A 24,516-nucleotide genomic window follows, 5' to 3' on the forward strand; every position below is an offset into this window, starting at 1 on the left:
TATGGGGAAAAAGGAACCCTCTTCCCCTGCTGGTGGAAATGTAAACTAGTATAACCACTCTGGAAAAAAATTTGGAGGCTAATTAAAAATCTAAACATTGATCTACCATATGATCCAGCAATAGCACTCTTGGGGATATACCCAAAAGACTGTGACACAGGTTACTCCAGAGGCACCTGCACACCCATGTTTATTGCAGCACTATTCACAATAGCCACGTTATGGAAACAGCCAAGATGCCCCACTACTGACGAATGGATCAAGAAAATGTTTTATTTATACACAATGGAATTTTATGCAGCCATGAAGAAGAACGAAATGTTATCATTCGCTGGTAAATGGATGGAATTGGAGAACGTCATTCTGAGAGAGATTAGCCTGGCCCAAAAGGCCAAAAATCGTATGTTCTCCCTCATATGCGGACATTAGATCAAGGGCAAACACAACAAGGGGATTGGACTTTGATCACACGATAAAGCGAGAGCACACAAGGGAGGTGTGAGGATAGGTAAGACACCCAAAAAACTAGATAGCATTTGTTGACCTCAACTCAGAGAAACTAAAGCAGATACTTTAAAGCAACTGAGGCCAATAGGAGAAGGGGACCAGGAACTAGAGAAAAGGTTAGTTCAAGAAGAATTAACTTAGAAGGTAACACACATGCACAGGAAATTAATGTGAGTCAACTCCCTGTATAGCTATCCTTATCTCAGCTAGTAAAAACCCTTGGTCCTTCCTAGTATTGCTTATACTCTCTCTTCAAGAAAATTAGAGATAAGGGCAAAATAGTTTCTGCAGGGTATGGAGGGGGTGTGGGGGAGAGGAAGGGGGTGGGGGGAAATGGGGAGAAATGACCCAAACATTGTAGGCACATATGAATAAAATGAAAATTAAAAAAAAAACAAAGGACTATTCCTTAACTTTAAATATTGATTCTAAACAAGCTCATACTCTTGAAGGGTTTATCATCTACTCCAGAGTGCAATTAAAAAATGTACTTCTTAAATTATAGTTATTAAGTCATTTTCAGAAGCCAATAGGAGAAGGGGACCAGGAACTAGAGAAAATGTTAGTTAGAGAAGAATTAATTTAGAAGGTAGCACATATGTACAGGAAAGCAATGTGAGTCAACTCCCTATATAGCTATCCTTATCTCAACTAGCAAAAACCCTTGTTCCTTCCTATTATTGCTTATACGCTCTCTTCAAGAAAATTAGAGATAAGGGCAAAATAGTTTCTGCCTGGTAGCGAGGGGGTTTGGGGGAGAGGGAGGGGACGGGGTGGTAAGGGAGAGGGTGGTAAGGGAGGGGGCGGGGGGAAAGGGGGAGAAATGACCCAAACATTGTATGCACATATGAATAAAAGAAAAAAAGTTATTAAGTCACTTTAATTGCACAAATGAGTGATTGCATTGTGACAACTCCATACTTGAGTATCCTGCTTTGGTATATCTACTCTCTCTACTGCCCCTTCCTTGTCTCTTTTACTTTCAGGTAGGTATTTTTTAGTTTCCACATATGAGAGAAAACATGCAATATTTGTCTTTCTGTGTCTGGCTTATTTTGGTTAACATGGTGAACTTCAGTTCCATCCATTTTCCTGCAAATGACATGGACTGTTCTTCACCCATATTTCTGGGTCCTTTATTCTGTTACATTGGTTTATGTGTCTATTTTTATACCATATTCCATTGCGTATATATACACCACAATCTCTTTATCCATTCATGTGTTGTCAGTTACCTAGGGTGATTCCATAGTTTGGCTATTGTGAATGTTGCCATAACAAACATAGGTATGCAGGTATCTGTGTCGTTTGCTGTCTTTGATTCCTTTGGGTATGGGCCCAGCAGTGGTGTAGCAGGATCATATGGTGGTTCTATTTTTAGTTTTTAAGGACCCTTCATCCTGTTTTCTATAGTGGCTGCACTAATTTACGTTCTTACCAACAGTGTATAGAGGGTTCCTTTTCTCCACATCCTCACCAGCATTTGTTATGTTTTGTTTTTTCAATAATAACCATACTGACTGGGGTGAGAGAGAATTCCAGTGTTGTTTTGATTATATTTCCCTGATTGATTAGAATGTTGGCCTTTGTACTTCATTTTGGAAGCATCTATTCAGATCTTATGCCCATTTATTGGTTGGATTACTTGTTTTTTGTTAGCGTTTTGTAATTCTTCACATATTCTGAATATCAATCCACTGTTGGATGAATTTCTGGCAAAGATTTTCTTTTTCTCCCTTTCTGTAGCTGTCTCTTTACTGTTTATTGTTTCTTGTGCAGAACCTTTTTGTTTGACGCAGTCCCATTTGTCATTTCTTGCCTTTATTTCCTGAGTTTTTGAGGTCCTATTCAGGAAATCCTTGCCTGAAATAATATCTTAAAGTATTTTCCTCTTGAAGTGTCAAAGATTAAAACCTTTGATGTCTTTGGTCCATTTTGAATTGATTATTATACAGGGTGAGAGATAGATATGTAGTTTCAATCTTCTACCTGCAGATTTCTCATTTTCCCACAGCATTTGTTAAAAGAAAATGTCTTTTTTTTTATTCATATGTGCATACAATGTTTGGGTCATTTCTCCCACCCCCTCCCTTACCACCAACCCTGCCCCCTCCCTCTCCCCCCAACCCCCTCATTACCTGGCAGAAACTATTTTGCCCTTATCTCTAATTTTGTTGAAGAGAGAGTATAAGCAATAATAGGAAGGAACAAGGGTTTTTGCTAATTGAGATAAGGATAGCTATACAGGGAGTTGACTCACATTGATTTCCTGTGCATGTGTATTGCCTTCTAAGTTAATTCTTCTTGAACTGAACTTTTCTCTAGTTCCTGGTCCCCTTCTCCTATTGGCCTCAGTTGCTTTAGTTTCTCTGTGTTGAGGGCAACAAATGCTATCTAGTTTTTTGGGCGTCTTACCTATCCTCACACCTCCCTTGTGTGCTCTCGCTTTATCATGTGATCAAAGTCCAATCCCCTTGTTGTATTTGCACTTGATCTAATATCCACATATGAGGGAGAACATATGATTTTTGGTTTTTTGGGCCAAGCTAACCTCACTCAGAATGATGTTCTCCAATTCCATCCATTTACCAGCGAATGATAACATTTCGTTCTTCTTCATGGCTGCATAAAATTCCATTGTGTATAGATACCACATTTTCTTGATCCATTCGTCAGTGGTGGGGCATCTTGGCTGTTTCCATAACTTGGCTATTGTGAATAGTGCTGCAATAAACATGGGTGTGCAGGTGCCTCTGGAGTAACCTGTGTCACAGTCTTTTGGGTATATCCCCAAGAGTGCTATTGCTGGATCATATGGTAAATCAATGTTTAGATTTTTAATCAGCCTCCAAATTTTTTTCCAGAATGGTTGTACTAGTTTATATTTCCACCAGCAGGGGAAGAGGGTTCCTTTTTCCCCACATCCTTGCCAACACCTGTTGTTAGTGGTGTTGCTAATGGTGGCTATTCTAACAGGGGTGAGGTGGAATCTTAGTGTAGTTTTAATTTGCATTTCCTTTATTGCTAGAGATGGTGAGCATTTTTTCATGTGTTTTTTGGCCACTTGAATTTCTTCTTTTGAGAAAGTTCTGTTTAGTTCACTTGCCCATTAAAGAGAATGTCTTTTCCCAACATATGTTTTTGTTACCTTTATCAATAATCATGTGACTACCATGGGGTGGATTTATTTCTGAGCTCTCTATTTTGTTCCATTGATCCTACATATATATTCTTATGCCATTACTATCCTGTTTTGTTACTATGGCTCTATAGTATATTTTGAAATCAAGTACTATGATGCCTTTAGTATTAGTATTTCTAATTTCAGGATTGCTTTGGATATTTGGAGTCTTTTGTACTTCAATATGGATTTCAGGATTTAATTTTTCTATTTCTGTGTGGAATGTCATTGGTATTTTAATGGGGATTATACTGGATCTGTAGATAACTTTTGGTAGTATTTTAACAATATTAAATTTTCCAACCCATGAACATAGGAGGTCTTTCTATCTTATAGCTTTTCCTTCAATTTCTTTCTTCATTGTTTTGAAATTGCCATGTAGATGGCTCTGATCTCATGGTTAGGTTTATTCCTAAGAATTTTTTGAGGCTATTGTGAATGGGATTGTTTTCCTGATGTTTGTTATCAGTGTATAAGAAAGCTACTGGTTTTTAATGTTCAATTTATATTCTGCTACTTTTTCAAGAGTCTTTTGGTAGAGACTTCTAACTACTATAGAATCCTATTATCTGTAAATAGGGATAATTTAACTTCCTCTTTTTTTATTTAAATCTCTTTTATTTCTTTCTCTTGTCTACTGACTGACTAAAATCTCAAGTACTGTATTGAATAAGATTGGTAAGAGTGGACATTATTGTGTCATTCCTAATTTTAGAGAGAATGTTTTCAATTTTTCCTCATTCTGTATGATTTTGGCTATGGATTTGTCGTCTATAGTTTTTATTATATTGAAGTATGATTCTTCTATTCCTAGTTTCTTAGGGGCCTTTATTATAAAGAAATGTTGAATTTTATCTAAGGCTTTTATTGTATCTATTGAGATATCATGTGGATTTTATCCTTGATTCTATTTATGAGCTATATTGCATTTATTGATTTGTGTATATTGAGCTCCTCCTTGCATCTTTTAATGAAACCAGCTTGGTTGTGTTATATGATTTCTTTTTTATGGTGCTGGTGATTTAACCCTGGCCTCATACATACTAGGGAAGCTACCACTGAGGTGTATCCACAGTCTACTTTATGATTTTTTAATCATTTACTCAATTTTATTTGTACCTACTTTACTGAGAATTTTTACATCTGTGTATATCAAGGAAATTGGTCTAGTGTTTTCTTTTTTATTTTAAGTTTGGGTAACAGGATAATATTGGCTTCATAGAATGAGTTTGATAGCATTCTTTCCTTTCTATTTTGTGGAACAGTTTGGGGACCACTGATATTAGTTCTTTAATAATTTGGCAAAATTTATCAGTCACTCTATCCAGAGCTAGACTTTTCTTTACTGCTTTAATCTCATTGCTTATTATTTAGGTATTTTTGTACTCTCTTGGTTCAAAGAATCAAGTATTTGCTTCGTTGTCTTTTTAGTCCCTATTTCATTTATTTCTGTTGTGACTGTTACTATTTTTTCTTTCCGTTGATTTGGGGTTTGGTTTGTTCTTGTTTTACTAAGACCTTGAGAAGTATCACTAGGTTATTTATTTGAACACTCAGATATGAGAACTGCCTCTTAGAACTACCTTTCCTGTATCCCACAGATTCTGGTATGTTGTATTCCTATTTTCATTTGATTACAGGAATTAAAAAAATGTTTCCCCCTGGTTTCTTCAGTGACCCACTGATTATTCAAATGTATTTTATTCAGTTTCTGTAATTTGTATAGTTTGTGTAATTTCTCTTGCTATTGATTTTTACCTAGATCTGATAAAAAAAAAACCTGCACTATTTTGAGAATTATCTTAGATGTTCCTTATTTTGGCATTGAGCTTAGAACCTACTATCTGTATTTCACATTTTAAAAGCTTTTATTTTGAAAACCTTACAGATTCATAGGAAGTTGCAAAGTACAGAGGGACTTGGTGTATCCTTCATCTAGTATTCCTGTGCTTATGTCTTATCTAATTATAGTACAAGTTCAAAACCAGAAAGTTGACATTGATTATGTGAAACTTTAAAAAGGTGCCATTTGTTTCCCAATAACTTTGATATGAGAGATATTTGCATAAGCTTGTAAGTAATAATTTCATGTGTTCATATTGTACCTACAGAAACAAAGGGATTGGTTTCATTTGTCAAGCACCTACATGGACAGGGCAGATAGGAATATTGAAAAGCAAAAAGATGATTAATCTGAGACCTTAATAGCAGGTGTTTTGCTGAATTTTCTGAATAATTGTGTCTTTGTTCTTCCTCCTTTTTGCTATGAAGCCCTGCCTCTTCTATTCTCTGCTCAGTGACCCACTCTTAAGAATTCCACTCACTTTAGGGTCTTGATTCAACTGATTGTCAGGCCATTTATCACATTTTTGAGTTTTCTAGGGAAAATAATAAGTTGAAGAAATACACCATTAGATTTATAGCCACAGTCACCTCTCAGTAGGAATGTGGATTTTTAAAATGTAGCTAACAAGTAACTCAGACCAGATTTGAATTCTAAGTGACCATATCCTTTAATTTGCTGAGAGGCAGCCTCTCTCAGAGGATACAGAGTCATTTTATTGGCACTCCTGGATAGAATATCTCCAAAATTCTGTTAAAATTGTTTGCATCAATCCCCCTTCCAAATGTAGCAAGCATTCTGACTTCAAATGTAAATGATTTGAGAAGAATCCATGCTACCATTTTGTAAAAATGAGTGATAGATGCCTGTACTCTAATCTGAAAAAAACCAATAATTTATGCAGCACTTATGTTCTGAAATGCTTTGTACCAAGTTGGTTGCTTACACTGTTTTCATTCTGACTTTTTGGCATTGACTAGATTCAATTAAGGTTGGGTTGGGTAGGATTAGCTCTCTTCCCAGTCTATTTGTAAAAAAAAAAAAAAGAACACAACAAACAAAAACTCTCAAGAAAGTCAAATCCTTCTTAGCATACATACATTTTAAGGGCAACATTGAGGAACTCATATGTTTTCAAATGTGGATTAAAAGCAAAGCTCTTTATATGAAGTTATGCAAACACACTTTTGTATAAATCTATTTTCTAAAAGGGTGCCCTTCTCTCTGAAGCAACCCCTTCTCACCCAGGTAATGAACATTTGTCTAACCCCAGAGATTGAAAATAGACCTTGTTCTCTAGTTAGCAGTAACAACATGCCAGAGGAAACTGACCCAATACAGCCAAATGTGTTGTTAAGATAATGCCATTTAGTATTGTTGATGAGAATGAGTCATTTTTATTGACACTTGCCAATGGAGAGCTGAGCAGCATGTGTGTCAGAAGAGGAACTGGGATTTATCCTCAGAGACCTGGAGTTTCCATTCTCTCACACAGAAGGCCTTTCCCTGTTGGGGACTTAATAGCTCATTAAAAACAGGAGCCGAGAAGCTGGGACTTGACAGAAAGTGACAACCTCCAGTAAATCCCCTACTTTTCAGCTCCTTAATGACGGACAAATTGACACAGGCATTTCTTGGCTTCATGGGTTCCATGAAAGCTCTAGCTTCACACACAGGGTACCTGGTCTCTCACCAGACATTAGTCTCCCACTTACCAGCTGTGCTCCTCAGTGCTCTCTGCTCCCTCTTTCCACAGAAAACACAGATGTAGTTTTCAGCACAGGGACCCCTGCCTCCCCATCACTGTGGCTCCAGTTGCTCTGGGGGGAATAGCTGCCTCATTTTCATGAGATCCTGAGCTCTCCACCCTTTCCTCCTGAACCCTTGGCTTAGCCATCCACCTATTTCCATGGGAGAGTATTACACACCAGAGTGATGAGTTCATTCATTTTTCTACCAGTATATGACAGGGGGCGATATTGGAGAAGCCATGCAGCGTTGGTAATTCTTTGTTCTTATTTATAAGCAAACATATGTGCTTAAGCTTATTGGATCCAAATAATCACTTAATGTACGAATGGAATTTTAAATATATTCATCAATCTATTAAATAGAAATGTACTTGGAATGGGTTAGAATGTAGACCAGGAGAGTTACTGAGTGCATGCCTCTTTCTCCATTATCAGAGAATCTAGACTGTGGAAGACTTTACCTTACTTTTTCATTCTTCTTAATCCAATTTTATGGTTGACGTTATTAATGTCCATTCTCTAAATGGCCATACAGACACTGTTTATAGTGGCATTCAGCCTGGCTCTATTACTATCTTCCTCATGCTTTTCCTTCTAGAAGTCAGTGCTTTGCTGTCCTTGCTGTCCACTCATGTTTGTTTCTACTTGTAACCAAGGTCACACATTTGTGAGATAGCCAGTGGGGTTTAAGAAGACAGCCTATAATTGTAGAATGAAGTCCAACTTAGGCTGGTGATTTACTCACAATTGTTGGTGCTTCCTACCAATCCTGTAGACTAAATACAACTTGAAGGGAGCGTTCAATGCACAATATCTCTGAAAGATGTTTACTAACTTTCTAGGACACTTCTAATGACATGTAGTTCCATACCTCAGATGATGGCCTATTCATTGTTTTTCCTGGGGGGAAGGATAAAATATAAGAGCAACACTTTCAAGGTAAACAATCCAATCCCAACTCTGATATTTCCTATGCAGTTAATAAACTCCACCATAGATTTGGAAATGAGAGCTATGGGGGGGGTGATTTGCCTATAATGGACCCTGCTTGATCTCCCTGTGACCAAGCAACCTCTGTCTACTGCAGCAAAGAGATGTGTGACCAACAGAATGCCTTCACCATGTGTCCTCTGTGTGACAAGTCCTGTGACTACTGGAACCTCAGCTCAGCCTGTGGAACAGCACGGGCCAGCCACCTGTTTGATAACCCTGCCACTGTCTTCTTCTCCATTTTCATGGCTCTGTGGGGTAAGTGACCATCATGGGGCTTGCTTATATGGGGACTACCTCTAAATGTGTACAGTGACTGGCTCCAAGGCTCATAGCCTTCAGTTTATGCACTTTCATATCACAAGACGTGTTTTATTTATTTATTTTTTACTCGATCAAAACCTTTTCTGTTTTTTTTTTTTCATTTATTCATATGTGCATACAATGTTTGGGTCATTTCTTCCCCTACTCCTTGCCCCCTCCCTTTCCCCTGCTCCTTCCCTCTCCCCTCCCACCCCCTCGCTTCCAGGCAGAAACTGATCTGCCCTTATCTCTAATTTTGTTGAAGAGAGAGTATAAACAATAATAAGAAGGACAAAGAGTTTTTGCTAGTTGAGATAAGGATAGCTATACAGGGAGATTCCTAGCATTGCTTCCACGTACATATGTGTTACATTCTAAGTTGATTCTTCTTGAACTGACCTTTTCTCTAGTTCCTGATCCCCTTCTCCTATTGGCCTCTGACAAGACATGTTTTAAAGACAACATCCTTTTCTTCTTTACTCTTCCATGTGAATAGAAACAGGAATACCCTCTATATGGCCTTATCTATTTTCTCTTAGGTAGAGTAATGTTCCCCCTGTACTGACCTCCTGTACGATTTATTCAGGATTTGAGCTAATGCATGTTTTTAAAACTCCTGGCACACCCATAGGCACTTTAGGCACATTTCCTTTAGCCATGCAAAATCACAGATATCATGTAGTACAAGACTCAGGACAGTGGAGTGTCTACCATAGTCAGAGTTAGCTGGTGGTAAGAGAAGGCTGAATTCAGGTTCTGTGTTGTTTTCAGGACACCGTGAGTGTAGACTGTAGAGATTTTATTTAATGTCAGACTGGTGTTTTCAATATAATCACCAAAGGGATTTGGGAAGGAAGAAACAAAGAGTTTGCTTGTTTTCCTCCTCTTCCCTTCCCCACAGAGTATCAGGGTAACAAAATTGCTCTGACCCATGCTTATTTGACCATAAGTAACACACACACACACACACACACACACACACACACACACACACACACACTCCAGTTCTTGCAAATAGAAATAACCTGGAACAACCACTCTACGTAGGCAGTCACCCCCATGTGTAATTGACAAGGGACCATATCAGCATGTTTCAGTCCATTTGTGTAGCCACCTACTTTTTCCTCATCTTTGAATGTACAAGCTCTCAGTGATCCCACTGGATTGCAACTGGGCAGACCATGATATTACTATGGGAGTTGCTTAATTTCTCTTTGCCCCCACAGGGTCTGGAGGACCTGCCAGGATGGGGCCCCTAGTCACATGTCCTAAAAGTGTGAGGATCTGGTGAAAGGTAGAGGTCTGTTCTCAGTAGCCCAGGAGAAGAACACAGACTTTCTCCGTTCCCTGGGAGGACGTTTTCTTGTGTGGGGACAGTTTGACTGGAAAGTCACTGTAATGTTAGACCACTGGGGAAATCCTCCAGGGGGCGCTGTGGTTTCTATTCTCAGAGAGAGCAACTGTTCCCTAGGAGCATCAAAGGAACCCCTTAAAGGTTATAACAGCGAATAGAAGAAAATGGAACCTGTGGGCATACAGCTCTGGAATTGTCCAGGAAGGGTCAGGAGAACAAAGTAAAATGAGGACAGTTAACAAACTGGGAAGTCATAGGCAGATCTGTACCCCCTCATCAAATAGGGCATCTTATAATTACCCTACGATCTAATTGAACAGATTTGGAACTTGCAATACACATTCAGTTTTTGAAATATTATAATCCTAAATCCTGTTAATTTCTCTTATAGATATTACCACCACTGAGTAGCTAAAACTTAAAAACTCTGGGTCCCTGTTCCTCAAGAACTTTCCTGGGACACATCATTCTTGTGGAGAAATGTGGTTTTTAGCTATGCTTTAGTTTCAAGCCCCAACAACTCCTCTCATCTGTCCTCAATAGCTGCAATGAACAGATTCCTCCGCCCTTCTTCCGAGAGCCTCAATGATTTACTGCCCTCACCCCAGAAAGTACAAAGAAGTGGGATTGTATCAGAGCTTCCTGGTCTAGGGAAGGCTGTTTCTTTAAACGCCTTGCTGTGTTTTATGTGATTAAGTATTTTGTTACAGCAGCCAAGAGCCCTAGGCATGATTGCCTACAAATTACAATTAAAAATTATAGTAATGCCTCTCATTACCATGATTATTATGATTAGTGGTACTGGGTTGGGTAGCCCAGGCCTGCCAAGAATAGGGAGGAAGAAGTGGTTCTGTGCAGAGACAGACTCAGGCTCTTTGTGGCAGTGACAATGGGGTTTGTGGGGATCTAGCTTTAAACCCCAAGAAACTTCTGGAGAATGAAGCCCCTATTGCAAAGGGAAAGAAAGAGATACAGTTTCTGAACTCTTCTTAGAGGTGAAGGACTCTGAGTTAGGGGTCAGGATATCTCCAATGTCTCAGTTTTGTCCCTTATCAACTATGGATCCTATAACAAGTAAATGTTGACCTATTTGTGTTACTAAAGTCAATACTCTTTTTTTTTTATTTTGGAACCCAAGGCTTCATGCATGCTAGGCAAGGGCTCTACTACTTGAACTATGATTGCAGGTCTTTTGTTTGAATTCTGTTTTTGAGACAGGGTCTCACTTACTATACCTGGCCTTGAACTCATGATCCTCCTGCCTCTGTCTCCCAAGTAGCTGGAATTATAGGTGTAAACCACCACACCCAGCTAAAAGTCAGTACTCTTAACCCAAGGTGCCCTATTACCTTAATCTTTGAGCATCATTATTCTCATCTGTAAATTTTGTGAAACAATACCGACTTTGTAGTGCTCTTGACACAAGCAAATGAGGCATGTGTGCAAAGCAGCTAGCTGAGTGCCTGGCATAGAGTATGTTCCCAGGAACTGTGAGCCACTCTGCATGGTGATCCTGCCTGGTCTTCATAGTGTCTTTGCTCATTACTCCTTTGCTTCTCCCATTCATGCTTATAGTTTCACTTCTTTCTTTCATGGACACACTAGTTGGTAAGCACTCTGAACCTTGCTATGTGCATGCCCTCCTCAGGCACAAAGAAGAATAGGAAAAGGAAGAATTTTCCCTTGTCTTCCCTCAGACTGTTGCCAGGTCAATGTCTGTTGGGAGATGCACTCACATGAAAAATGCTTCAAATGCAAGGGAAGTGCCCCACAATAAAACTGCAAGTTAATAAATGTGGTCTTGAGTAACTGCATATTCAACCATAGGTATTGGTTATGTACAGTTCTATTCTGTGCCCGAGTTATATTTGGGCAGCTAAGGGCCCAGAGAGAGTTTAGAGTCCAGATATAACATTGCAGACAGGAAATGGCAGCCAGCAGACAAATACAGCATGTGGTGATGGGAGGGATGACTGCCCCTTAGCAGAAGTGGCATAGAGCTGGAGTCATGGCCCTGGGGGGTGTTGCACCCCTTCCTTTTCCAGGTGCCATGGCCATAGGGTGGTAGAAGTGTAGAGGAAGGGAACCTTGGGCTGGTTGAGGGTGGGGTGCAGGAGGAAACTGAAGGATGTGGTAGGAGAGGGGGGAAATTTGCACACATTGGGTATGGAGAAGATCGTGAGGAGAGAATTAGAGTAGTCATGCTGATGTGAGGTATGTTGGTGGAAGACATTCAGATAGAGAGATTGGGGAAGACACACACCCATGGTCCTGGCATCCAGAGAGAACTTAGACTGTAAGGAGACTCTGAAGTTTAGAAAGAGGGGATTTGTCTCCTTGCTTACTTGTTTTTCACTGCCCAAACCCCAATGTTTGTTAAAGTACAATTCAGATGCTTCCTCTGGCAGCTAGAATTCCTTTGCACACCCACAGCTTTCTGGTTGTGTCATTCTTAAGACATGGGTCACTTTATGTCTGTATTACTGTTATTTACAAGTTCTCCTCAGAGATTTTAAAAACTTGACTGCAAAAACTACACATCAGATTCACCTGCTCCCCTACTGCAGTGTCTGGAATGGTTTTGCACACTGCAGATACCTCAGAAGAGCCTAGTATTTTTACAGTATTAGAAATTCACTCAAGTTTCCTCAAAACACAAGAGATTTGTTGTAAGACACCAGAGGCACACTCGTGGATGTAGGGAAATGAAATACAGCCCCGTCTCCTGAGAACTAGAACTGGGAAGCTATCAGGAGTCATGGCCTTGCCTCCTCTGTTCAGCTAATGGATCATTTCTCCCATTGCTGCTTCTCTTTGTGTCTCAGTTTGGATAGAATCTGGTTCTTCCATCAGCAGGACCTGGATCAGGTGTTGAAAAATGATAAGCCATGACTATAGGGTTGAGGTAGTGGGAGGATCAAGATCGTTCTAAAGCATGTTGGACTTACCTTTCAATGGGCCATGGGTGGGGCAGGAGAACTGACTTGTGGGTAGTGATGGTTGGCATTCTATAAATATTTGATAAACAAATGGAAGAATGAATGAATGCTATTGCAGAGATGATTCTATCAGCTTCACTGTAGGATGAGTTGGAAGGCTGAGTCTGGAGTCAGATTTTTTGTGCAACCTCAGAATAAGATGATTAGGGATCAGAGAAAGGAAGTGGTACTGGGGACCTAAAGAAAGAGTTGGCAGCAGTGGTGGTGGGAGTGAGAATGCTGATGAAAGTGCAAGGAGAATGTGTGCAGGGGCAAGAAGAGTTGTCAAAAGGCTACAGACGTCTTGTCAGCTTTCTGTTGCTATAATAAAATATATGATAAAAACAATTTAGAGGAAGAAGGATTTATTTTGGCTCATAGTTGCAGACGTTTCAATCCAAAGTCAGCTGGCTCTGTTGCTTTGGGCCTGAGGTGAGACAGTATGTCATGGGGGCAGGAGTGTGTGGCAGAGGTGGCTGCTCACCTCATGGTGGCCAGTAGGTAGGTAGGTAGAGAGAGAGACAGAGAGAGAGAGAGAGAGAGAGAGAGAGAGAGAGAGAGAGAGAGAGAGAGAGGATGGGGTCAAGATATATTGGGTACAATTAGTGTGCTCAAAGGCACACCTCCAAGGACCCACCCTCTTCAACTGGGTCCTCCCTCTAAATTTCTATCACCTCCCTATAATTCCATTGATGAGGTCAGAGTCCTCATGATCCAATCACTTCTCAAAAGTTCATCAACTGACACCTAAGCCTTTAGCACATGGCCTTTGGGAGACATTTTAGATCCAATATCATAATACCCCATCCATTTAGTTTTCTTCATGCTTCCTTCTTTCCTTCTCTTGTTGGAATTAGTGCTCACTCTTTTCTCATAACTTAGGAGTGGGGAAAGTTGTGTATGTGTGTGATTTTTTAAACACAGTCATGTGCTGTGTAACAATGTTTCAGTTAACAAAGGACCTCCATATATTATATTGGTCCCCTGAAATTATTTTATCTAGTGATGTCAAACATACCCTATGATATTCTTTCAATGACAAAATTTCCAAGCGATGTGCTTCTTTGAATGTTTCCCCCTTGCTAAGTGACATGTGACTGTATGTCTATAGTGTTAAAAGAGTGTGGAATGTTTTAAGCAGCTCTAGCTACAAGCAGGAGGTGGGGGCTAAATGTTTTAAAGAGAGCACCTAATTCTGAAACCTGTAAGTGTACCCTCCATCTCCACTGGTGCACCCAAAGTCTACTCAGAATCCACTCATCAAAAATAATTGAAAATCCCCTTCTTTTTAAGCTACCATGTTTCTGGAAAACTGGAAGAGACTACAGATGCGACTGGGTTACTTCTGGGACTTGACTGGTATAGAAGAGGAAGAAGTGAGTTCTCTTTCATACTTCTCTGGGCCCTTGGTTTGTTTTAGACCCTGGAAATATTGATCGTGAGTGAGATAGCCACTTACATTTGTCATCTCGTCACCTGGTCACTGACTGGGTTTCAAAGTGACTGCTTTGCAGGTTGACTCCATGGGCTAAGCTATGGTTGATGTGCACTGAGCCAAGAGTTCAAATACTCCCTCTTTCTTTGAGCAATAAGACATTGGGATGTTGGGTAGACAGCTATCCCAGTACCCTACTTTGAGAGAAGAGATGATACAAGTGTCAACAGAAAGAGGCAAGAGGTTGCTTTGAGAGCATGAAGTCAGAGAAGATGTATCCTAACCCTGCTTTGTGGTAAATATGTGGTCTGAAGGGCAAATGTAAATATCTGATAGGAACTTCTGGTGCTATGGATATTACAGATGAATGCTGGGGACCATATTTAGAAGGGTCAGGCTGCATTCTGCTGCCCAAGAACTAACTTGCAAGGTTGGCCACAAGCGTCACGGTGGCTGCTGGAGAGCCAGCCTTCACCTTTGCCCAGGACTAGGGACCTCTTGATTTATAGCCCTGATGTTTGGTGAATAAGTAAGTGAATCCCCAATTTAGTCTTGTTTTCCAGCCTTTGTGTCCCCAAGTCTACAGCGTGTCACCACTTCTTGTCAATGCTCTAATTAATCAACTTGCCTTTGAGTAAATGGGTTAAGAAGTGGCAGGGGCTGCACTGCAGCTCATGGGATGGAGTCTGCCAATCAAGATTGTGTTGACTAAAAGTTCTAAAAGGAGAGGTATAATAATATAGCTTTTCTCCACCTACAATGGGTTTTTAATTGATTGTGCTCCACACCCCTCATTCCATTATCATTATAGGCACCCACCCTACTCTAATCCTGCATGTTAAGTTTCCACCATGAGACTAAAACCATTGACCCTGTAGCAAAAGAGAGATTGTCCATATGGATTCTGCCTTTATAGGTGATTTGAATTGGTTAGGAAGATAAGCAATGGGGAATAGCAAAGACAATTGCATTTCTTGGAGATAAATACCTAAACCAATGCTCCCAATAGAAAGAGTTGTAGATGTTAATTTGTGGTTGATCTAGTTGGGACATATTGATCACTTGATTCAGCTGAAATAATGTTGAGCTAGAGACATAGTTAGTTAGAGATAGAGAGGTACAGATAGAGAGAAAGGAAGGTGAGGGAGGGAGAGGAGGGAGAAGAGAAGAGAGAGAGAGAGAGAGAGAGAGAAGAGAACAGGAGAGAGATGGAAGCGATGTGGTTGGGTATGGGTGTGGAATAGCTCTTAGCTCTTATTCTCCTAGTGTCAAGGGCAAGGATGTCTCCAAAGAAGAGATGAAGAAATATCATCCTTCCAAGTCTGTGTAGGCCAGAGACAAACTAAGTATGTCTGCTAAGTAGTTGAGGAAGCCAGCAAATTTCTCAGCTAGAGATGAAGTATAAACACACTTGCACACAGAAAAGCATCAGTTATGACTTAATGCCCTTGAAATCTCTGCAGGAAGCCCTTGGCAGAAGTGAGATTAGAATCCATTTCACTATCTATACCTAGGTTTCCTATGTTTCTATTTAACCAAAAGAACCACGGTGACTTTCTGGGAGCTTTGTGATTGAAGAACTCCTGTACAGGTTAAATGGGGCCTTGCCGAGGTTGGTTTAGCTGTGGTATGGGAAATGTTCCTGCTGGGATCCAGCCATGCTGGTTGGTTTTGTAGCATGGGTTTGTGTGCCCTGCATGTTAGGGACCAGGGCTAACATGAGTGAGAGGATGGAGGGGCCAGCCTCAAAATAGAAACTCATTAAAGTTTCTGTTTTGGGCAAAGATGTTAAGCACACCTAAAAATTCAGTTCCATTTTGAACATCTGTGTAAGCACCTATTATGAATCCAGTTTTTATATGGAATATTGAACCACCTCAGGCAGATCTGCAAGGGTTACATTCCTTAGGATGTTGTTGATTTTGTAAATATTTAGAAGAGAATGGAGAATATGTGAGGGAAATTCCTTTATGACTACGGTAGGAAGAGGATATTTTGTTTCAAAACTCAGGGATTTGAAGACTGGTTGAATTTCACTGGGAAGAAAAGGGCAGAATGGGTACCCATAGGAGGAAACAGCAAGTTGGAGCCAGATCTGGGAAAGTTAGGGGCACAGATAAGAAACAGAAATGCTCAGAAAGTCCTGCTGGCTGCAGAAAACAGAGGTCAGGATGCAATGGGGGACAAAGGAACAAGGATCGTCTGGTGGCCAGTCAACCATGGCATTGAGCTGTCTTGAGTTCTTCCTCCAGACCATCTCCCTCCAATGGAGACTTCAGATGGAAATAGTTCCTGGCGGTATTATGTATTTGTGGTAATTTGGCATCAGATCACCCATCCAAGGAGGTCGTGTTTGGAGACTATCAGACTAATTTGTCCAGGTCTGGTATATCAAAACAGCTGTCATAGGACTAGATTCTGCTGTGGCCAAGGGCTCAGTTGTCCAGCTTTTGAGGGATTCTGAAACTTCACCAGACCTGCTTGGTTGCAAACGAGGAGATCCTTGTCTGATCCGCCTCAGCAAAATGAAGTGTAACTTAGGTCTCCTTTGAGTTTTGGACTCCTCTATGTGCCAGAAAGTTGGGGTTGTTCTAAACAGAGACGAGGGACCTAAACTGGGGCACAACATGGTATGAAGTGGACAACAGCAACAATTAGAGGAATACAAAGAAATTCCTCTGTGGATGTCATGACATTTCTTGGAAAGCTAGAGATAGGCTGGAAACAGCATGTCAGGAGTGTCTACTGCCACCCCTTTGTAGGGTATGAAAGGAGAGATCTGGTTTAAAGAGGTTTAAAAACCCATATTATAGCACTCATCAGAAGATATTGCTGCAGTTTTTAATTCAAATATTTCATTGAAATAATGTAGAAGAAAAACAATAAAGTGTCAGAGGCCATGGAGGAAAACATCAATCCATATTTCTCAAAGGTTTCCTGTAGAATGTTAAATGTTGTGGAAAAAAGTTGTTCTGCGGGAAATGGTGAGTTAAGAAAATTAAGTAAGTGTCTTTATAGTAGTGTTTTCCAGAGCTTTAAATACGCTCATTGTGATTCTCAGAAAGGTGATACCTTGAGACTGATTTTCCAATCTTTTAGTTGCTGGAAATCTTTAGCTAAAACCCTCTTGGAACACACCTTAGGAAATGCTGTGTTGGAGAATGGATGAAGATGAAAGACAAAATCAAGTGAATTTCCCCAGCATTTAGAGATTTCTATGTGTTCTGCATGGTGCCAGTTACAAGAAACATAAAAAAAATCCAGAGAAGATAGTTAATTGTTATGTAGGTTAAGAAGACTCTTACATGGAAAGCAACTAGGAAATAAGAGCAAAATATGTAATTGGCTATAATATGTTGGTATAAGCTATATAACTTTAGGAATTTGGAAAGCAAGGAGACCCTGGCTGTGGTAGTATATCACATCAGAGAAGGACTCCCACAGGAGGTAGAACAGACACACTCTGGAAGATTGTGTGATGTTGGAGGGCTTTTTAATGGTATCACCTGCTGTTGTATATTATGCCTTTAGTCACTTTGGTGGTTTCTCTAATGTCATGCCTTGTCTTTGGAAAACCAGAGACAAGTCAGGTGCCTATCTTGTTAGCTTTTGGAATCTCTGACATATGGGCTGTGATAAGAATATTGTTAGCCAGCTCCTGAATCCTTGTCTTGGAGTCATCAGCAAATGATATAGCAACATGAAATTCTCACACCTGTAGATGTTTTTCCTAGAACTGGGCCCTGTAGGGAAGAACTACCAGGGAGGCCAGGTGTATACTGTTTAGTTCTTTGAAGTGACTCATGCCATCTTCCTGCCCCAGCAACTGCTATGATTTGATTTGACCATGGTCGTCTTGATCAGTTAGGTGCTCTCTTCCATGCCTGGTGACTCACAATTTAGGTTTATATAGGTAAATGGTCCATGATGTCTCTTGAGCATGGATGTACTTGCCAGTGAGTTACTCACCTATGCTGTACAGGTCAAGGCAAGTGAATTTTATGATTTTCCCATGGCCGTCTTAACTGTGATGTTTATTGGTTGCCATTTTAGCTAGCAGAAGAATAGAGCAGGGAAGTGTTGTTGCCCAAACTCCCAGCTGTGGGGCACATCTGTTTCTCCAGCTGGGATTTGGCTCCTTGAATGTGAAAGTTTAAGATATGAGGATGGCTGTTGGCATGACCAAGTGTATTCTTGTCTTTGTTGAACTGCTCTGCAAAGCACATAGCTTCTCTTTGTATCAGCTGCCCAGTTAACATTTCCTTTCTCCTTTCTCAATATTGGTGCAATCCCCAGGAACGTGCCCAGGTTTGGTTCTCAGTGTGAAAACAAGTGTCGTGTTTCCCCTTTCTCTCTCAACATTGTGTTCTTGGTCTAGATGCCTTGATAATGTGTGTGATGTGACAGTTCATGCCCAATAGTGTCCGATCCTAAACCCTGACTTTAATGTACTTGTGGTGTCTGGTTATACCTGCAGGCCAAGGTCACTCTTCTACCTGCTTACTAACCACTCTCTGACTCTTTGGTTTAGGAACACTCCCGGCCTGAGTATGAAACCAAAGTGCGAGAGAAAATGCTAAAGGAGAGCGACAAGTTGGTTGTCCAGAAATTGGAAGCAAATACAGCTGAGAATGATGATGAGGTAAAAGACTGGGCTTCTCACTCATTGTGCTCTTTATTTGTTAAGACCTTTTGTTGTGTTATTTGGAATACCTCCATGAAGGGAGACTGGGCTGTGAGAGGGGTCACTGTGGACAGGATGGAGTAAGAGTGTGACATTTCTCATTGTCCTGTAGCCAAGGCTCTTGGGGAACAGGTTCTCATAGTGACTTGATCGATCTCTTTCCTAGTGGTACTGTCTGGCAAAGTGGAAGGGAAGGTTGGAGAAGGAAAGAGTCTCAGGGCTGGTTCCTCTGAATGCTATCACCTAGATGTTGAATAATTGTAGTGACCACCATACCAAGCTCCACAGCACCAGCTAACCCTAACTGAGTACTTGCTCCATGCTAGGTACCATTCTAAATGCACTGTATTATCATATTTTATTCTTACCATAAATCTATGAGGTTGATTCTACTTGTTATGTAAATGAAAACTCATGTCTATAAATTAAGTCATTTGCCAGTGGTCACACTGCCAACAAACATGGGTACACCTGGGATTCCAGCATATGACTGTCCATGTAATCATTACACCATGTTGTCCTCCAAATGTATTGGGAGGGATTAAAGGGGGTTAAAGAATAAAGCGGGAAATAGCTCTTGGGGCCAGCAGAAGTAAATTCACGCTGCATTTTCTTGAGCTACTCACACAATGTTTGTTTCATTTCATTTTTCTGGGTGGGTCTGTCAGAGTAGGAATGTGATGGTGAGGCATATTTCTGAACTTCAGGATTTGCTGTGATCTGTAAATAATCACAGTGGGTATGTTTGTGAGTGTCTTCATGGCAGTACCTGTCTCTAAAGGCTATTCTTCGAAATCAAAAGTGTGTTTATGTTTGTATCTTTCCTAAATCTGATTTCTGAAAAAAAAAAATCTGTTGTTTTCGCATGCCTTTGGATTCAAATTCAAATTTCATTTTATTTTACATACTTTAGTTGGAGCATTCATGTCAACATGCAAATTTATGCAAGCACCAAAACAGAAGAATGTAGTGTTTTTGAGCTCAGAATACTACCATTAAAAAAAAATAAAGAACATGGAATTTAAACAGAAGAGAAAGAGGGTGGCCCTCTGAATTGTTTTTTCCTTAGATGAAAAGCAAGTCTAAGACCACCAATTTTTCAAGGAAATAAAGAATTTGTTCTTGGGAAAGACTAATCATCACAGCCACAGCCACCTTCATCAGAAAGCAAACATTCTGTGTCTGTCAGCTTCAGCAACTCCACGCAGCCTTCTTTCTCCACCCCACAGCAATATACAATGGGTAATTTTATGGAAATCACATGTAACTTTTATTGACCACTAACTCATTTAATTTTAATTCCATAGACGGGAATGCCAAGGAGCTGGAATTGCGTACATTGAGGCTGTGGTTCTAATATAAACATTGCTTGGATATATATGCATGATAGGTCAAATAACTTTCAGGAACCATGAATAATTAAGTATCTGAATGCATTATGAATGATACATATGTTTATGTTTTAGTATTTAGCATCTATTTGCACTACACTGTTGAGATGCAAAGCTCAAAGCATCTAATGCCTATGGGCAGTGGAGGAAATTACCTTTCCAATGAGCAGTGCAAGATAAATATGGCCTAGAATTTGATTGACAGGATCCTTCTTGTGTCCCTTCAGTTCTGTTAATATTGTAAATGTTTCTGTTCTTGCTGCAAATGTAGCTGTTGATGGGGGGACAATGTTGTTGGTTGTTTGATGGGGGGGTGCAATGGCTGTGGGAAGAGTTTTGACCAACAGGTACTGTAAAATGTGGGTCTAGTGTACCATGGAGTGTGAGATATTTAGGAAGGACATCTCTATGGGGAACAGAAAAGGACTAAGAGTCCAAGTCTGGTTGATGCTCTTGAATGTGGTTCTTTTACTCCAGAGGATCACCTTGGTTCAGTCTTTACTGTTACCCCAAGGCTGTACCTTCCCTCTCCTGTACTTTCTTTTCCTGTTAAATGATAAAAAAGAAACTACCATTTACTAAGAACCAGAGTGTTAGAGGAAGTACCCCAAGACACACAGCTATTTGTGGGGGGAGCTAGTAACCAAACCTAAGGTCCATTGATTTTATTCTTTTTTAATTTTAAGGATATTGAATCTACTTTTTTAACATTTTATTGGGAAATAATCCTCATATTCTAAAATATACCCAGTATATAATTCAATGGTATTTTCAATTATTATATTCACAGGTTTGTACAACTATCCTCCCAAGCTAAGTCTAACATGTTTTTATTACCTTAAAAAGAAATCCTGTACCTCATAGTTACCAAGCCCTGGGCAATAACCTATGTATTTTCAGTCCTTATAAATCTGCTTCTTCTATGTACATGGAATCATTTAATATGTGGTCATTAGCTTCTTTTACTTAGCAAATTTTTTAAAGATTTATCCACGTTGTAGCGTATATCAGTACTTCCTCCTTTTTTATTGCCAAATTTTTAAAATGTGGCTCATTTTATTTATCTGTTCATCAGTTGATAGATGTTTGAGTGGTCACTCCTTTTTGGCTGTTATGAACAATTCTGCTATAAATGTTGGCAGAATATTTGGCAGTATGTTTGTATTTCTCTTGGTGTTGGAATAGACTTGTTGGGTCACGTGTTAAGTTCACACTTAACATTTGGAAGAACTGCCATCTTATTTCTCACAACTACATTGTTTTTATATCATAGCCAGCAACATTCAAAGGCTGTACTGCTCGTATGCTTATTGGACATTTGTGTGTCTTCTTTGGAAAAAATGTCTATTCAAATCATTTGCCCATTTAAAATTTGTATGAATTGATTATTATCAGATTGTATGAGTTTTTTTTTTTTTCTGGAAATGGGGAGTGAATCCAGGGCCTGGCATGTGTTAGGCAAGTGCTCTCCCACTTGAGCCATGCTCCCAGTTCTTTTGTTGTTTTTGAGATAAGTCATCAACAGCTACCAGGCTGACTTCCACCTTCCAGTCCTCCTGCCTCTGCCTCCTGAGTAGCTGTGATTACAGGCTTTATGTATTCTAGTCAATACTCCCTTGTTATGTAATATAATCTTCAAATATTTTCTCTAATTCTATAGCATATCTTAATACTTTATTGGTGATATCTTCTAAAGCACAACAATTTTGAAATACTTCATTTTAAATTTATCTATTTTTCTTTTTGTTACTTGTTTTCATGTCATGTCCAAGAAATTATGGCCCAATCCAATGTCATTAAGACATACTCCCCAGTTTTCCTCTAAGCATTTCATGGTTTTAGTTTTATAGTTAGGTCTATAATACATTTTTGCATGTGGGTACTTAGTTGTGGAATACAATTTTCCCCATTGAGTTATCTTGACACCCTCATAAAAATCAATTGACCATAAATGTACAAATATATATTCTAGATAATTAGTTCTACTCCATTGGTCTCTAAATCTGTGCTTATGCCAACAGCATTGTCTTGATTATTGCACCTGTGTAGTGAATTTTGAAATTATGTATTTGTTAACACATTGGTAGTTATTTTACTCTTTCTTTTTATGGCAGTACTTGGGTTTGAACACAGGGCCTCACACTTGCTAGACAGGCGCTCTACCACTTGAGCCACTCTACCAGCCCTATTTTACTCTTTTGGATGCTACTGCAAATGTGATTGTTTTCTTCATTTTATTTTTTAATTGTTACTTTCTATTATGCAGAATATATAGAAATAAAGTTTATTTTTTGTATATTGGTCTTTACTTCACAATTTTTCTGAACTACTTTATTAGTTCTGATCATTTTATTGGATTCCTTAGAATTTTCTGTTTACAAGGTCATCATCTGTGAATAGAGATAGTTTTACTCTTTCTCTTTTCTGATCTGAATTTCTCTCTCTCTCTCTCTTCCTCCCTTCCTTTCTCCCTCACTTCCTCTTAATCTCCCTCATCAGAATCTCCTCTATGGTGTTGAATAGCAGTGATGACAATGGACTTCCTTGTCCTGTTTCTGTGTTTAGGAGGAAAAAAATTAGTCTTTTGTCATAAGCTACAGCCATTGTGTTCTTTAAAAAATCTCATTATAAGATTTCCTGGAGAGCGATTTGCATTACATCAACATGGTGCTGATAGGAAATGAAATGTTGCACACTGTAATGAGATGATAACACTATATCCATGATGGAGAAATACAGTGGTTGTAAGGCTCACAGATGGGCAGTGTAGGAGTCAGGCCTGCAATAGTAACTCTCACTAGGTAGCTGAGTCCTCTCTGGGGTCTCTTCTGCCTCTGCTGTCACATGGAGAGATTGGATTTTACAGCCTCTGCACTGTCAAGAGCCGCTGATTTTCTTGGCTGATATGCAGAGGTGATTTTCATCAAGCCCTTGCTTTAGGGTTAGATGGTCTCATAGTTTTCTTCTGTGGCATTAGTTTGGCTATTCTTGTATCTACTCTTACTGACTTTCCTGGTGTGGATGTAGGAAGAATGATGATGTAAGTAATGTGTGTATAGTGCTTAATATGGGCAAGGCTTTACAGGTGCTGTTTCATTTATGTCTCAAAGCCATTCTGCTCACCAATTCACAGATGAGAAAACTGAGGTTTAGAGACGGAAGGTATTTGTGTAATCTAATATGTGGCAGAAGCAGAGTGTGCTCCAGAGGGTCTGGCTTGAAAAAAAAATGCTTGTAACCCTGGACTTCCGCATATTTCCAATGTTTCCTTAAAAAGATCCTCACACAGCCCTAAAAAAGGTCATAGTTGGTTCTTCTTCCCTAAACAAAAGGCAGGAAGGACTGTGGTATTTGTTGGAAACATGAGTAAGAGGCAAACTTGCTACCCTTTGTAGTGGTTCTATATATATTTCGATGGAGTGATGCTCCATTTACACTGAGGGAGACCATGAGTGGATTTAGCTCACTTTGTAGCAAGAGGGTCAATGGACAGTAGAGTGAATGCAGGGACATAAAAACAGATTGTGTTTCCCAGGACAAATATAGTCTGGAACTTTTAATCAAAGAATAGGCTGGGTTTGTTTCCTGGATCAGAAAGAATCTTTTCTGGAACAGTCTGTCCTGGACAGATGTGGAAGTTTTCCAAAGTCCCCCCACTCTGTAAGCCTTTTTCTGGTCATATAAGATGGTGTAGCTCTAAGGTGAGGCAAGAGCTAGAGATGATGGCTTGACTGAGTAGCTGAGCTGGTCTTGACCTGTCATCCTTCTGATAGGCCCTTCTAATTCCAGTCCTTGCCTCTTTCTCTATTATGTACGGGATAGCCACCAGAAAATGTTTTATGTAGAGAGTAGAGGGGAAAAATATGAGAAACTAAATATAAAGGTATTAGAAGAGGCAAATGGGGTCAGGTGAGACAATGGACAGATTAACAACAGTGGTGAGTAATGACCACTCATGAAGGACAAGAAGAGAGGTGGTGGTACCAGAACCCAGGTCCCAGCACCACCCAGCAGGAGTTGGAACCCTGAAAGCAGAGCGGCCACTTCCAGAGATGTCATCTGAAGTAGACAGAGTCAGGGAGAGATACTCTGAATTTAT

The 24,516-nt window shown here is 39.9% G+C and overlaps 1 protein-coding gene across 1 annotated transcript in view; it reads left to right on the forward strand.

The window, feature by feature from the left end:
• The window catches only part of Ano2 (anoctamin 2), a 313,200-nt gene that overhangs the window by 142,058 nt on the left and 146,626 nt on the right, over positions 1 to 24,516 (forward strand). The window contains exons 11-14 of the mRNA XM_074075322.1: positions 8,370 to 8,530; positions 14,201 to 14,283; positions 18,639 to 18,650; positions 18,874 to 18,984. Of these exons, the coding sequence (XP_073931423.1) occupies positions 8,370 to 8,530; positions 14,201 to 14,283; positions 18,639 to 18,650; positions 18,874 to 18,984 (367 nt within the window). The remainder of the gene's footprint in view (positions 1 to 8,369; positions 8,531 to 14,200; positions 14,284 to 18,638; positions 18,651 to 18,873; positions 18,985 to 24,516) is intronic.

The sequence above is a fragment of the Castor canadensis genome, chromosome 6, assembly GCF_047511655.1.
Source record: "Castor canadensis chromosome 6, mCasCan1.hap1v2, whole genome shotgun sequence".
In the NCBI taxonomy this organism is placed as follows: domain Eukaryota; kingdom Metazoa; phylum Chordata; class Mammalia; order Rodentia; family Castoridae; genus Castor; species Castor canadensis.